At 37.0% G+C, this 16,435-nt stretch overlaps 1 protein-coding gene across 4 annotated transcripts in view; it reads right to left on the minus strand.

The window, feature by feature from the left end:
• USH2A (usherin) overlaps nucleotides 1-16,435 on the minus strand; it is a 906,431-nt gene that overhangs the window by 660,905 nt on the left and 229,091 nt on the right. For all 4 annotated transcript variants that reach the window (XM_049868234.1, XM_049868232.1, XM_049868231.1 and 1 more), the window contains 4 exons: nucleotides 11,752-11,910; nucleotides 3,368-3,862; nucleotides 2,036-2,305; nucleotides 279-448 (listed from right to left, as the gene is read on the minus strand). In XM_049868234.1, the coding sequence (XP_049724191.1) occupies nucleotides 279-448; nucleotides 2,036-2,305; nucleotides 3,368-3,862; nucleotides 11,752-11,910 (1,094 nt within the window). The remainder of the gene's footprint in view (nucleotides 1-278; nucleotides 449-2,035; nucleotides 2,306-3,367; nucleotides 3,863-11,751; nucleotides 11,911-16,435) is intronic.

Consider the following 16,435-nt stretch of genomic DNA (forward strand, 5'->3'; position numbering starts at 1 on the left):
GAGTCTCACAAGTTTTCTGCTTTTGATAGGGTGCAGTCACCACGTTTCTATCACTCTCTATTTGGTGGAAAATACTGGAGTTTTCCTTCTCTGACAGGTTTCCACCCTACATAGGTTCTGGCTTTCACAGGTTTTACTGTCTTATGTTAAGTAACAAAATGCACCATCTAAATGAATATAGAGAGAAAATTCTGTCACAGAGTTCTGTAAACTCAAAAAAATGACAAAATGAGGCCATAACTGAATTCTGGAAAGACATTGGTTGAAAATAACAATACCTGTGAAGATGCCACTGGACTAGATTGCTGAGGTGACTGTTTGGAAATCATATTGACGTTATACCCCACAACTTCTCCCCTTGTGACGTTATCTGTGGGCTTCTCCCAGGAGACGTTGAGAGCATGTGGTGAAAGAGGGAAGACTGAAGGCGGGATCATGAATACAGGCACTATCAACGACAAAGACAAAATAATGAACGCTGTACTAAAAGTTCTAAGACTGAATTCACAAATGTATTCTTTTTTCTGAAATACCCTTTACCTTATAAAATATTCTGAGTTTTAAAAATCAAAGAATATAGTGGTGTATATAAGAGGTATTCACTTTTTTTATATTATTTGCAAGGATGTTCTCCATCTTCATATTACCAGCAAGGATTCTTTCCATTTAAAAAATAAAAACCCTACAGGAACTTGCTGATGTTCATAAAGATAGTTATGAACATTTATGTGGATAATTGAGCAGGAAACTGTAGGTCTTACGAAGTATTTGAAAGGAGAACTCACAAAAACAGAGTATGTCTCAGTCTACAAAATTCAGGACAAGGCATAGTGATGTGGGTTTCTTGTGTAAAGAAATACTTCAATAGGGTAAAAACAGTACCGTTCAGAAACTGGCAAATCCGACATGATCTAAATAACCCCAAAGAAAATTTTTGAAGCTTTCAATAAGTCTTGATTGAAATGTTCAGGGTACATACACACATATATTTCCCCCTGCCACCCTTGAGATCTTAACATGGAATTTAAATGTGCTAACTAAAGGTGTATTATCAAAGGACCTCATCACACTTCCATTAGCCAGTGACCCATAAGATTATGAGGGTCCAGTATCACAATTTCACCCATTACTTTTCATTCTTGACCTTGATTTTCCCCTTCCGGAATGCCATGCCTCATCACTTGTGCTATCGTGGCACTATCATTTGACCAAGATGGCTGGAAGTCGTTAATAGCTGCTCCAGCACAATGCACATTTTATTCATGAAATGGTTCCCTTGGACATCAACTAAAACTACCTTCATCCTCCACATCCTAACAAATTTAGATCAGGACTTCGGTTTCTTTGGATAGCCATACGTTCAAAGTATAAAAGAACATATTTTTTTTTTCTTAAAGGCTCATCAAATTTGAAATATTTTTGACTTAAAGATTAAGGTGGAGGATTAAAAAATCTTGTCTGCCTTAGTGATGATATCTGAAGAAAATTTTAAAAATCTGCCCTCCTTCCTTACCATATTGCCAACTGCTCATAAATACCCTTGTGTTTTACAGGTTTTGATGTCTAGAATTCCGTCATTATGTACCATTGAGTACATAACTATGCATTTTGAATGAGAAATAAAAACAAAAGCATATATATGAAATTAGTAAATACTGTCTCTTTCACTGAACGCAAACTGTGCTAAATCTGAGTAAGATGATGCGTGCGGCTCACCCAATTCTGCTCTTTACCAGTAACAAGTCTCTAGTTTTGGCAAACATTCCCCAAAAGACTATAACTATAGTTAAGTCATCCCTCCCTCCAACCCTTCAAGTAATAGCTAAATCGTTTGCTTTTGTTGCCCCTAAAACTTACTTTGAGTACTTTATGACTTTGAGTTATTTATGTAATCAACTCATATATTAAAAATTTCCACAGCTTATGGAAGCACTTGTAATTTTTGTTTTTCAAAATGTCCTTTAGCACTGTTGAATTTAGTTTGAGGCAATATTTGCCTTCAGGAGTTTTAAGAGTTCAAAGCATTGCTCTTTACCTGATTCTCCTGTTCTTTCTGACGTCCAAGCAGAAGACACACTACCGGCCATATTCACAGCTAAGACTCTAAACCCATAGTTGGTGTATGGCTCCAAGCCAGTGATATCTGTGGTTGTTTGAGGAGGCTGTAATGCATTTCCGTTGGCCGATTCTGTAAATGGGTGAGGACTGAGCCAGCCACTGTTTGTAAACACTCTACTTTCTGCAGACCTGCTTTCTCCATTAGAACTCAATCTTTTCATGTACAGCTCATATCTTATAATTATTCCTGGAAAAGTGAAACAGTGAACCAAGTGAACAAAGGGCTATTTTGGGGAGAGGTGGGAATAGGTATAGGCCAGTCAAAGAGTGCTGGCTTTTCATTCTTCTTCTGACTGGATCACCTGCCCATTTCCTTAGTAACCTAGCGAGGTACTTTTGAAAGACAACAAACTGAAGCATATGTGAATTATGAAATACTACTAAGAGGCACATTTGTGGGAAAACAAGTCAAAAGCAGAACTGTACAAACAGAAAATAACTATATGGATTGGTAAATTCAGTATTTTTCAGGATGGATGGTCATAGTTCCTACTAAGAATAGCTAGTCATTTGGGGGAATTTGATCATCATAACTCCAATTTAAAAAATATTTTAAAATTTGGGGATTAAAATTTGACTATCTCTGTGAGTTGGAATCGATTCGACGGCAGCGGTTTTGGGTTTGGTTTGATTTAGCCTAAGTTCTGTTAACATAAATATTGGATAAATTAGATATTGAATTTCTATCTAGTTTTACCAAGTAGCTTAAAAAGCCTCAGTAGGTTTTTCTCTTAATATTTGTGTGATATTAAATTACTAAAAATCTGTGAATGTGTGTTGGGCCCATATAACCAAGGGTTCAATCGTATGAACACAAAAATTAACTTAATGGAGTCAGCTAACCTACATACATTTTTAAAAATTATTTTACATCCTATTCTTGCTTAAAAGAGAAAATTTACTCTTTATGGGTGCCCTAACTTGTGACACAGTCAAATATAATGCATTTCATAAGTAAGTGTCAAATTATAAACATCACTTGTGTGGTGGCAGATGTCATTAAGAGCAAAGATAATACTAGCCTTTTAAGGGGCAATTTAATTGAATGGAATTTTTTATTAGATTAAAAGAAATATACTTGTTCCACAAACCAGGATAAATAGTGTATCTTTAGAAAGTCTCAATTATCATATCCTGCAGCTATTACCATGACTACAATTGCCAGACTCTCAGGGTGCAATTTCAAATTCCTAGTTTCCCATTCACATTTTTTGCCCAAGAAGTGGAAATCTGGGCCTTGAATGCCTACCATTTGGTTCCGACGGTGGCGCCCATTCTACGTGAAGTTCCGTGGAACTGGTCTTCTGTAGCAGAGGGGGGCTCAGCCCTTGGGGAGGAGCCTGGGCTGTGGTCACTGTAATGGGCAAGCTATGCAGACAGCCCCCACTAGTACATGCCTGCAGAGAGAAGCGGTAGGTGGTGAATGGAGCCAGATTCCGGATGGTAGCTGAGGTTTCACGACCTTCGTAGGGAGAACACTGCTGGCTGCCTTCTAAAGGAGAACAGGATAAAATATATTTTTCTATAGGACCAGATTCATTTGAGGGTGCAGTCCACGTGAGTTTCACAGAATCTGAGCTAATAGGGATGATGCAGCTTAAGTTCAAGCTTCCCTGTGGGACCCCCGATTTTGTCCTATAAGTGACAGCTGCACTCCTTGTTGAACCATGCACATTGGTGGTCTCGATGTAATAGGAATATGAGGTATAAGGAGACAGGGCGGTGTCTAAGAAGTACTGAATATCTGAAATAAAAAAAAGAAGAAAATAGTTACAGTCTACAAATTGAGATCGTTTCTAATTGCTTTCCTACTATATAATTTAACTACATAAACTATACCAACCCATTGTTTTGAATAACAGTATGGTTTATCTATTTTTTTTTAAATAATGTATATACTGGTTACTTTTATTATGCAGTATAAAGTAAAAAAGAAGCGCCATTTGTGATAAAGAATGTTTAGAAGTTGCTTAAGCTTTGGTTTCCTCCTTCTACAATGGAGTGCCTTTAATAGGAGGGTTAGGAGAACTTTCCTGTAGTTCTTTGATATAGAAATGACCATTTTTCTTCCATGTTCATCTTTTTTTTGTCAAACACAAATACACCAGACCGGGGTTCAGCAAACTACAGTTCACAGGTCAAATCTGTCCCCGGCCAGTGTTTTCACTGGAACTTTCCCTGAATTTCTGACCTATGGAAGCTGTGTTGAGATTGTTTGTTATTGTTTTCAGCCACTCATTTTTTGAGACATTCATTATCAGCAATGGAGAATTCAGAAAAGAGAAGTCATGGGTTAGTGGGACTCCCTTCCATGAAGGATTGTGAGGACAGAGAGGAAAATAGAAGAGGTTTAAAAAAATGGTAGGAAATGGAAATGATCAAGCGTGTGCCTGAATCTCTCCATCCTCTAAAGAGGCCATACGCACAAATGCCAGAGCGGCTGTTATCCTTCCTCCTTTCTAATAGGACTCTGGGTAGGTACCAGTTATGAAGGGGAGCCCAATAGCAATATGAAGAACCCAGGATGTTTAAGGGACCTTCATAGTGGAATAATGGAATAGTGAAGCAACGAGTGAATTCTCAAATGGTGAGGTTGTTGCCTTGAGAGCCAGTGGGCATACTGTGGAGCCTCTGTAGCTGTGGCAAGGTAACTCTGCATCTTCGTGTGGGCCAAAATTGGATGAAGGACATGAGAACAATTATCTCAGAAAGTTCTCAGTAGAATTCATGAAGCCCTAACCAAGCTTAGAGTTACTATATGTTCAGCAACTTCACATATTCTCACGGCATAAACTTTGGACACAAGAAGATGGTGAACACGTGTTCATTCTTGGCTTGGTTGGGTCTTCATGAACATCATTTTAGCCTCACTTAGGCTCTTGCTATTGCTGAGAACTTTCTGAGATACTCAATTATCATCATGAAAACTAAACTGGAGTACACACTAGTAGACAGGTTCCAAATGTCATTGTACTAGAATGCTAGACTCATTATGCTTTCAATTTTCTTTTCTTTTAAACTTTTTAAATTTTTTATCACTGTATTTTTTAAAAATAATTTTTATTGTGCTTTAAGTAAAAGTTTACAAATCAAGTCAGATTGAATATAATGCTTTTATACGAAAAGACACACAAGCCAAAAACAAAATTACTGTTTGAACAAAACATTTTACAACCAAAAAAAAAAAAACAGCAACATAAAATTCCTCTCTACAGACGCTAATAACGATAACCACGTACACGGGTTAATCTCTTTCCAAACATATGTTTATTATAAATAACTAAAAAATATTTCTTACTGATATCTAATTCTTATCTCCTGTATTAATGAGTTGCTTTTTTATTGTGAAAACAAACCAGGGGACTGTTATCTTCTGAGAACACAAGAAATCTGGGAAAGCCCAGATTCATTCTCTCCTAATTCCCTACCTTTCCTGTACCACAAAATTGGAATGGCTTGAGGGGCAGGATAGAGTTAATATTCAGTTTTCAAAGAAATGTACAGAGCAGGCTTCATAAATGGGGTAGAAGTGAAAGAATATTACGGGATCTTAGATTTACCTGGAAGTAGAAGAAAGTCAGCTAGCCACGAGTCTCCATGGCTACCCATACATACCTCAACACAACCCTCATCACAACTTATCTTAGCAGCTTGAGGAATTGTCTTTCTTCCCCACTAGGGTCAACGTTCTGACAAGGCAGGGGTCATGCCCTCCTTACTCCCCCCTGTATTTAGAGTGCAAAGCAGATCATAGGATTGCAATAAATATTTGTTGAATCAGTCAGTGAAAACCATGAATGAAATGCACTCTGCCTGTTTGGGAAGAGTGATAGACTGCACTAGCAAGACCGATCTATTGGTAGTAGTTGGCAAATCATTTCATTCTATCATTCAAATGGCGACTGCATTGGTTTGAAACACGTGCATTGAACATCACAGTTGGTGCTCGTCATACAGTATTGGTGTCATAACTGGGAAATGAGGGAAAGTCCTCTGTCCGTAACAGGCAGGGAATAGTTGCAATTGCATGTATTCCTGGCACATGATAGCAATTTCAATGGATATTTATTAGAATAAATTAAACTTACTCTCTGTATTCCATATAAGACTGTTCAAAACATTCCACAAAATTGAAAAAAAAAATTGAATAAACTTTGAAGCCTAAAAAATGATAGAAAACATACTACTTAACATGTCAAAAGTCAAAACCTAACAGGCAAAAACAAATATCAATGCTAACTATTCCAAGAGGCTGCCTGGCATTAGTTTAACTAGAAACGGGAAGAAATACAAGGTGTTGAAAATTAAAAGACGCTCCACACTTACTGGAGGCTTGTAGCTTTTGAGAAATGTAATACAATCCCGATAGATCAGACTCTACAAGAGGAATCTACTTGGTAAGAAATTAGAATGGTAATATAATCAGGATGGGAATATATATTATTTGGTAGAAATATTGTATGAAGTAATTTATAGTATGAACAGAGTAAAAGCATTTGAAATGATATAAATTGGATGCCCATTAATGCTGTCATAAAGAAAAATGATGGTGGGTGAGGGTTTAAAAGACTACTTATCTCAAGCTGCTTTCTTTCTTTGCTTAGGATAATAATTATCTCCCTTAATTCTGAGTTTCAAAATAAGCTCTATAACCACAAACTTTCGTAATTTTAGGGCAACATTCACAACTCTTTGGCTCAGCACAAATTTGTGATCTTGACTGATACCCACACTGGTCTGTGGCATGCCCCATCATGTACCATGCAGCAAACGTACACAGAATTGCTTGAGTTGCCTGAATGTACTTTATTTTCAGACACAGCTCCACGCCTTTTCACACACGGTTTCTGTCATGAGGACCACTCTTCCTCCACAACATTATCTGGCTAGTTCAGCTTACACGTCACCTCCTTATTGTGAAACTTTGGGTGGTTCTCAATCATTAACACTACCACCACACAGATGTGATTGCCTGTTCTCACAGCCCCTACCAGTGCTTTCTTAAGGAGCCCTGGTGGTGCAGTGGTTAAGGGCTCAGCTGCTAACTGAGAGATTGGAGGTTTGAACCCACCAGCTGCTCCATGGGAAGAAAATGTGGCAACCCGCTTCTATAAAGATTACAGCCTTGGAAACTATATGGGCCTGTTCTACCCTGTCCTATAGGGTAGCCATGAGTCAGAATTGACTCAATGGGACACAGCAACAAAAACAACAACCTCCGGGTCAACATGTAATATACTATATTGTAATTTTTTGTTTGCTTATGTATATCTCCTCTCAAGTATGAGATTGAGTTTACTTAGCTATCTCCCCTCTCAATATCTATACTTTCCCTCTTTATATATCTAGTAGATGGTACAGTTCTTAGTCGGTAATAAGCACTGAATAAAATATTATTGAATGAATGGATCAATGAATTTATTTTCTACTCATATCTGGTCAGTTTTTCTAGGAGATAATATTAAGAATATTAAGAAGACTTATAGAAACAATTGCTTATCACCTTCTCTTTTGCTTTCTTTCTCATCCTCTCCCTACCTTTTTTCTCTTTTTTTTTTTTCCCTCTCAGAAGTACTGCTGCATTGATCCCTTGATATATTGTGGGATGATAAAATGATAATGAAAACAAAAGTAGAAGTGAATAATAAAGGTAGAAATGAAACTTAGGGTTCATGAAAGTATAGTGTTGTCTAATACTCTAAACTTAAGCTATGTTAATGTCTCTAAGTGATGTAAGCAATGGTCATATGTAGAAATGATCATCCTCTAGTTTTCCCAGTTGGACAATATTCCATGATCCATAGGGTTTTCATTGGCTAATTTTCAGAAGCAGATTGCCAGTCCCTTCTTCCTAGGTTGCCTTAGTCTAGAAGCTCTGCTGAAACCTGTCCACCATGGGTGACTTTGCTGGTATTTGAAATGCTGGTGGTATCCAGCTTGAAAGCAACAACACACAAGCCACCACAGTATGACAAACTGTCAAAGGGGTGGAAGATGAGTCCCCTAGGTTAAAAGGCTCTCAAAGAACACAGCGGCAACAACAATGGACTTGGACATACCAATGATCATAAAGATGGTGCGGGATTAGGTAACATTTCATTCTGTTGTACATAGAGTCACCATGAGTTGGAACCAACTTGTTGGCAACTAACAGCAAGTTTCTTTGTGGAAGGATTTCCCTAGAATAACATTTAAAGGCTGTCTCCCCACTCATGACATTCTAAAAGAAGAGTGACTTATCTGGTAGAGAATTTAAAAAAAGATGCAAAGGACGCTCAGATCAGCCTATTGCTTCTTCTGTCTCCTCATCTGCTTACCTGCAGGAGAGGAGGTATATTCTCCAACACTCATGACAGGCTTTTATCAGTAGTCAAGATGATTTTTATTTTTAATTTCCATCTGCCTGACCCCAATGCCTAGTTCATCTTTTGTTCCAAAGTCAAATAGGAAAAGAACAATATAATTTACTGATAATAAAACCCTAAACCCTAAAACCCAACACTAACAAAAGAGCACTATTTCTATGAGAGCCATTCTCTCACACCTATGACACATAAAATGATTTCCCATAGACAAATGAGATTGAGATTACAGCAGAGATATGTGATTTCCAATATGCTAACTTGACTTCTACAACTTTTTCTTCTTCTGAAAGCAAATGAAAATACAAGTGAAATTTTATTTAGGAATATCATTGTATACACCTTGTTTTGAAAAGGCTAATTGCTCACAGACTTCAAAATTATTCCACCATTTTTAATGTGATATATGTAAATAACAAGCAACTGGCAAGCTTTATAAGTGATGTTATATTGTGCTCCTAAGTTGGAAATCACCGTCCTAGAGAATCCCATAGTGCACCAGAGAGCTAGTAAAAGTTCTTGTTCTAACAAGGAATTCTATAATGGTCTCGACCAAATGATCAAGCTTGCTTGGAAGACAACACTATTAATTTTCTTTGAAAAGTTCAATGATTCTCCATCTGTAATTCCAAATGCCTTTATTTAACCCAAAGATTTGTGTTCATCCAGCTGGAATATAAGTAGTGTTTCCTTTTCATAATACACATGCTATCCACAGACTGGAAACAGAGTAATAAACATGAGAGTATTATTAGAATGATACGAAGTTCTGATGGCATTAACCAATTGCTCTTACCGCTCAAATGCCATCATGCAGATAATTTTCACATCATTAATTACAGAGATTGTCAAGAAATGCCAGAAGTGGCATTTTTTATGAAAAATAAGGTTTCAGGAAATAATACCTTGTGTAATAGGATTATATAAATGTCTGATTAATGAATGAACACACATTTATTGTGTAAGAAACTGTTATTTGGATTCGGTATTGGCTTAATCATGAAAAAGGGCAAGAGCATTGTATTCACATGGAATATTGTGTAAAATAAATCACAATAGCTTATGATGGAAAACATGTTTCTGGATTTAAGGACAGCATTGAGGTTTCAAGTTTAATTTTGCTATTGAACTAAGCTGTATCGAAAATAGGGTGACCACAATTCATAGCATCAGAGATAATTCAACCAGTAGTACTATCGTTTTAAAAATCACTTTTAATATTTTTATAACTCTCTCTCTTCCTCTACCGCAAAAGTTTAAGTTTCAGGACACCTGGATCATGCTGATATTTGGAAGAAAATAAACATTCTAGTAGCAGGTTTCTAGGATACTTTGCCAACATGGCAGATGTAGACAGATGTTCATTTCCCTCTGCAATCTGCAACATGAAGTTCAGAATTTTCATTAACTTTATGAAGACTTGGACTATTAAGTAGACATTTAGAGTTAAGAGAAAATGATGGACATAATAAGCTAGGTGTAAGTCCTGTGGAATTAGGTGCAAAATATAACCTACTTTAACATAGACATAATAAAACTCTATGCTGTGCAGAAGTTTGAAAGCCAACCAATATTTTAAAACAAGGTATCCTCCTAACGATTTGTTTTGAGGATGTTTATAGGATTGCAGTATTTTGACATAGTTTTACACACTGTTCTAACTAATTATGGATGGAAAACTAGAATTTTGGAAAACTAGGCTGCCAACCAAAAGGTTGGCAGCTCAAATCTACCAGCGCTCTTTGGAAACCCTATTGGGCAGTTCTACTCTGTCCTATAGGGTCACTACGAGTCGGAATTGATTTGACAGCAACAGGTTTGGTTTTTTGGTTTTGGGTATTAAACAAATAGCAAAAAAATGGAAACTTGATTAAAAATCACTGTTCCAACGTTTCTTAAACCAGCTTGTAGCTAAACAAGACAAGGGGCAAAACTCAGAGGAAGGCAGGACTGGAAGGGTATAAAAACATCATTTTGTCTTCAGGGAAACTGTATGTAAAACATATGAGTAAATATTTTTAAAGACAATGGGCCTCATCAGTTTGATTTCTACGAGCTCCTTTAAAATTTTCACAAAAGTTACAGGCGCAAAGACAGGCTTCATGCTTTGTTCACGTTCTTCTCTTAAATTAAGCTTATGTTGTTGTGTTCTATCTTTGTGAAAACAGTAATATGTGAAAACATAAAATTACATTATTTGTTTAAATGTTACTGTGATTCAAACTGAAAAAAAAATTAACCTTTTTAACCTGGGAATTTTAAAATTTTAACCCATTATAATAGAAATATTTGATAAATTTCCTATAATCGCTATACCCAGAGAAAACTACAGATAATTGTTTGTTGTCTTTCAGTATTTTTATACATTTTAAATTAAAATATTAATTCTTCACTGATTATTTTAATACATTTTGATTGCCTTAAACAATGTCATTCACATTTCCATGTTTTTAAAATATAAACTATGATATAATTTTACAATCATACCCCACGGTTTATTTAACAACATGTTGTTACGAGATACTGTTGAGTCGCTTTCGAGTCATTGCAACCCCATGTGACAGAGTAGAGCTGACCCACATGGTTTTCTAGGCTGCAGTCTTTATGGGAGCAGATCAGCAGGTCTTTTCTCCCACGAAGCCACTGTGTGGGCTCAAACCTCTGACCTTTGGGTTAGCAGCCGAGTGCTTAAGTGTTGCAGCACCAGGGTTCCTTCTTTAACAACATATCAGGATTCTATTCTGCCATACACCATAACTTACTGAAATTTTTTCCCATTGCTCAATATCCACATGGTTTCCAATATTTCACTATGAAAAATGACATAGGCACAGGCATTTTTTTGTGATTTTTTGTCTATTTATGAGTATTTACTTGAAAAAAATTCCTTAGTGTAGATTTATTGAGTCAAGTGGTAAAGCAAAATGGTGAGGTTTTTCATATACTTTAACAATTTAACCCCCCCAAAAAGTTTTATCAGTGAACCCACAGAAACACCCCAATACTTTATGAAAATGCAACTTTCCCATGTCTTTATCAACACTGGATAGGATCATTTTTTCCTAACCTTTGAGAATTTGGTATTACCTGGTATCTTATTTTTATTGCATTTCTTTGATTACTAGTGAGATCTGTAATTCTCTCTCTGCTTAGAACATTCCTTGTTGACAGAGAAACCATGACAATATTTATCCTCAGTGTGAAAGAAATTATCCAATGTATCAATTGCCAGAATACTATATCTTTCCATTCCCCAAGCCCGTAAACTCACTGTATGGGTATTGATCTTCAGTTGTGTAGATTTCAAAATCATCCCTGAATAAACTGTAAGAAAGCCAGGGAGCATTTGGAGAGTCAGGTGGACTCCAGGAAAGATTGATAGCTGAAGAGCTTTGAACTTGTCCTCTGGGTGGAGGTTGCTGGGATGGAGCTAGATTACAATGGAGAGAGCATTCATTAGCCAAGGCAATCAATAAACACACAAGTAAACTGAAGCAAGATATCTAGCAAAGAGGTCTTTCTGATTCAGAATTACTTTACCAAGAAGACATGCGGTTTACCAAGACATTAATAAACAAAAAGAATGCAGCAAGAGTTCTCTAAAACAGAGCTTTTAACTATGAACGTAAAACAAATTCGTAGCTCAAAACAGTTGACAGAAATATAGTTGAGGGGAAAAACACAGAAGTTTGCATTAAGCAATTCTTTCTTTTTCTCCTTTTGAGAAATTATCCAAGGATGTATAACATTTACTTTCAACTTAGTTAACTTGAACAGTTGACATGAATACATTCCTTTGAAACTCGAAATTTTTAGATTTTTTAAGAGGATGTTTTCCATTCCACTAAGCACAATGGCTCTTCTTGCCTCACAAAGCACATTGTACAAGAAAGTAAAATATTTGGTGGTATGAGTAGTCTAAATATTAGCAAGAAAGAATTTTAATATACTATGTGAATACACAGGCCCCTGTTAAAAGTGTTTTTAAGATGTGATATAATTGCCTCCATCAAGCATGTAAGAACATGTAGGTCACTACTTAAAGATATTTTGTGAGTATATATACATAACATGAAAATATTGTCTCTTATTACTATAAATTTCTCCTTGGTCTCCCTTTCCTTGAGAGCAAGCTTTCTTTTTTCTTTTTCTTTTTCAGAATACGCTAAGGTGAAGGGGAAAAACAATGTCTAGCTGTTTTGTAAGGGCAATCAACCACCAGCTTATTTACCCTCTTCTTGCTCAATACTGCATTCATTTGAAGAAGTATATCCTCATCAGATTTTCTCTTTTTCTCATAAGCTAGGAACAGTATAGGTTATTATGTTACATTATTTTTTTAATCAATGATCCTTTTGCAAAGAAAATTTAAATCATGTACAGAAACGAACCAATTGATGAGGTAATCATCAATATTTTTATGTGAAGTATCTGCAGTTATGGGTGACTCCATCAGAGACTTGGAAGAAAAGAGATAAAGCACTCAAATTGGGTAATTTAGAGGAGCTTAATAAAGGGGCAGACCAAGTATAAGGAAACCAAAAATAATGACGCAGCACTCTGGGGTATGATAACAGTAAAGCTCTTTTACTGTTTATGTGGGGGTTCCTCAAGACCACCCCTAAGTTCAATGATTATCTAGGAGGAATTCACAAGAGTCAGCATATAGTTATATTCATGGCTAAGCATTATTACAGCAAAAAGTTTCAGAGCTCAACCAAGAAAGACAAAAGGTGAATGGGGCAAAGTGCTGGGGAAACCAGGCACAAGCTTCCAAAGATCCACTTCCAGTGAGGTCCCAAGGATGTGCAAAATTCCCCAGCGATGAGTTGTAACAACATGTGTGAAATGTTGCCACCCAGGGAAACTCATTACAAGTCAGCATTCATGGCTTTTATTGGGGCCTGTTCACATAGGCAGCCCCTGCCTGGCACATGCCAAAATCCCAGACTCCCAGAATGGAATGGAGCCATGCACTCAGCATGAACCAAATAGTTTTTATAAAAGTTTAGGCACATCAAGCCACTCTTCTCCAAGTTCCCAGGTGCCAGCCAAGGTTCAGCCTTGTAAACCAGCCTTTCTAAAGAGAAGCAGTCAGGCCTGCTGTGTTAACTCTTTTCTGCACACTTCCCTGAGCCTGAAGGAACGTACATAGGAACATCTGCCAGAACCCAAGGACATAGAGGGCTGTATGAAGAGCATCACCTGACAAGAGCTGTGGCCCCTTGTTGGAAGATGCAGCTAGCTCAAGGCCTAGAGGGAACGGAACATAGATTAAATATCCTGACTTCGCCTTCCTCTGGTGTCCCAGATGGCTGGAGGGTCCCTCCTAGTAGATGAACCCAACTGAAAGGCAGAGGGCCAGGGAGCCTGATGCTGCAGACTCTATAGAATCTTGGGGGACAGAGCTGAGTAGAGAAGGATGGATATTGTGTATACTTGGCAAAGACCATTAACTAAATGCTATTGCTAGTTCATCCATATTCATGCGTCATACACTTTATTTTAAAGACCATAATATAGCACAATAATCACATTTTAAGAAAACTTTAATAAGAAAATATTTCAAGAGTACTGACTTTGAAATATATAAAATCGCATATCCTGTATTATGTATAGGTCTCCTAAAGACAATGGTTCTGATCCTATGGCACACCATATTTACATCACATTTCTAAAGAAAAATATTCAAGCTAGGTACTCTCACTGTTCACCTTTCATCTGTTTCTTTCTTCTTTGAGTTCGCATTGTTATATTAAAGTTCTAACTGTCCAAATGCCTATTTAAACATAAGGCAAGGGGTAAGAATCAAGGTAACACATGCAAATACAATGACTTACAAGAAGTACCTTATATTTTTGAAATCAGGGATTTGCCATATTGGATATGGTGGCTTTGAAAGATTGCACACTGGCTACATTTGATCCTTTCAGTGGGTTTTAATTCAAGCTTCTAAACATTGTTGTTGGAGCCATGAGGATTCATAAGCTGCCCCATTTACAGGCTTCTCAAAGAGCCTGCAATCCATGTCAATTTAGTATTTTTTTCTGAGTTTTAATGATTAGATCTAAAACTCTGCATGTTATCAGGATTATAAAAGATTTCAGAGTTAGTGAAATCATAACTGATCCTTGGACTACTTTCTAAGAAAGTGAAATAGTTTTTGGATGACTAAAAGAGAAAAATGTTTCAGTTCCATTCAAAAAGTGCAGCCAATGATTTGCATTACTTGAACATTTCCTAGGCAACACAGTTCTTCACACACAGGCTCTTTTAAAATGTTTGAAGCTGATTGCTTGTTATGACTGTCTCTAACCACAATCTTGTCTGACTTCACGATATAAATGAATAGTACCTGTTTGGCATTTAAATGAGAATTTTCATAGACCTGAAGTGTTAGACGGTTCAGCACCAGTATGTGCAGAGTTCAAGGGAATTTGGGGGATCAAGAAAAGAAATATGACTGTGATATAGCTTGGCACAAACAAACCATTTACAGGAGCTGATATATTGGAAGCCATGCAAAGGGGCGGTCCCTCATAGCAGGGGCTCTTCCAGAGGCAAGCAGCACAGGAAGTCACCAGAAAGGGAAGAGTGTATGAAAAACCCAGGAGAAGAGGAGAAGCTGGCGGGGGGGGGCGGGGGTGGTGGTGGTGGTGGTTGTGTACACCTTATGTGATGCCCTCCTGCAGCAAGGCAGAGAGTCTGGGTCAGAGAGCTCTAAAGAACAGCAGCATCCTAGGGTCCTTATAACTATGGGGTTTTTATCTTATCTAGGGCTACTAGATGTTGGGCACAGTTTCATGGGGTACGTGAAGCAGACACGCTATAAGTGGCTAAAAAATCTGCCTATCTGGGCTATTTTTCAAACACTTTGATATATTCAAGTTCGGGTTTGGTATCAGGGGACTTTTTTAGATTAACATGACTCAGCTTTCTATGAAAAAGTAAGTTGAGGTCAATACACAGAGGCCATTTTTGACTTATATATATAACGCAATCTAAGAACAAATATGAAATCCTGGGCATGAGATATCTTGAACCCAGTCATTAGGTGCTCAAATTAGAATTTTGAGAAATTATTCACACATTCATTCATCAAAATTTCCAGAGAGGCCTATATAATGTATTTAGTCCCTTCTGTTCTACCTTCTAGTTTGTCCTATACTGCCTGGGATCTTAAAAGCTTGCAGGTGGCCCTCCAAGGCACAAAAATTCATCTCTAGTCCCCTGCAGCAATGGAGGAAGAATGAGAGTTAGGGATAAGAGAAGGATATAGAACGTGTGGCTAATTGCCTTTATGAAGAGCTGCTTGGTTTCTAAAGAAGAATCCTGATCAAAAGGGGGGAAATGCAGAATAAAGTTTCAAATTATAATGGACTCCAGACTTTCTGGAACCATGCAAACTAGATGAACCCATGAAACTTTTGCTCTGAGATAATCTTTAAACTTTAAACCAAAAATATCCCCTGAAGTTTTCTTAAAACCAAACAATAGTTTAGCTTAACTAGTAAAAATGTGATTACGATGAATATAAAAAAGCAATTTCAATAGGGAAATAGAGGCTATAGATAGACTAGCTGCCAGAATTGAACAGTACAATAACAGAAATGGAAACTTCACTAAATGGACTCAGTGGTAGATTTGAGATGGCAGAATAAAAAAGCAGCAAACTCAAAAACAGAACAATAGAAAGAACTTAAAAATACAGCAATAGAGTTTTTCCAATGCAAAGCACAGAGAGAAAAAAAGAAAGAAAATGAACAGAGCCTCACAGACCTGTAAGAAATGTCAAATGTATGAAAATATGTGTAATGGGAGTCCCAGAGAATAGAGAACACAGAGAAAGGGGCATAAAAAAGATTTAAAGATATATTGGTCCAAACATCCCACATTTTATATAAAACATTAATCTACAATTCTAAGAAGCACAACCCCCATGCATCTGTCAGTTT

The sequence above is a fragment of the Elephas maximus genome, chromosome 24 (genome assembly GCF_024166365.1).
Source record: "Elephas maximus indicus isolate mEleMax1 chromosome 24, mEleMax1 primary haplotype, whole genome shotgun sequence".
Lineage (NCBI taxonomy): Eukaryota > Metazoa > Chordata > Mammalia > Proboscidea > Elephantidae > Elephas > Elephas maximus.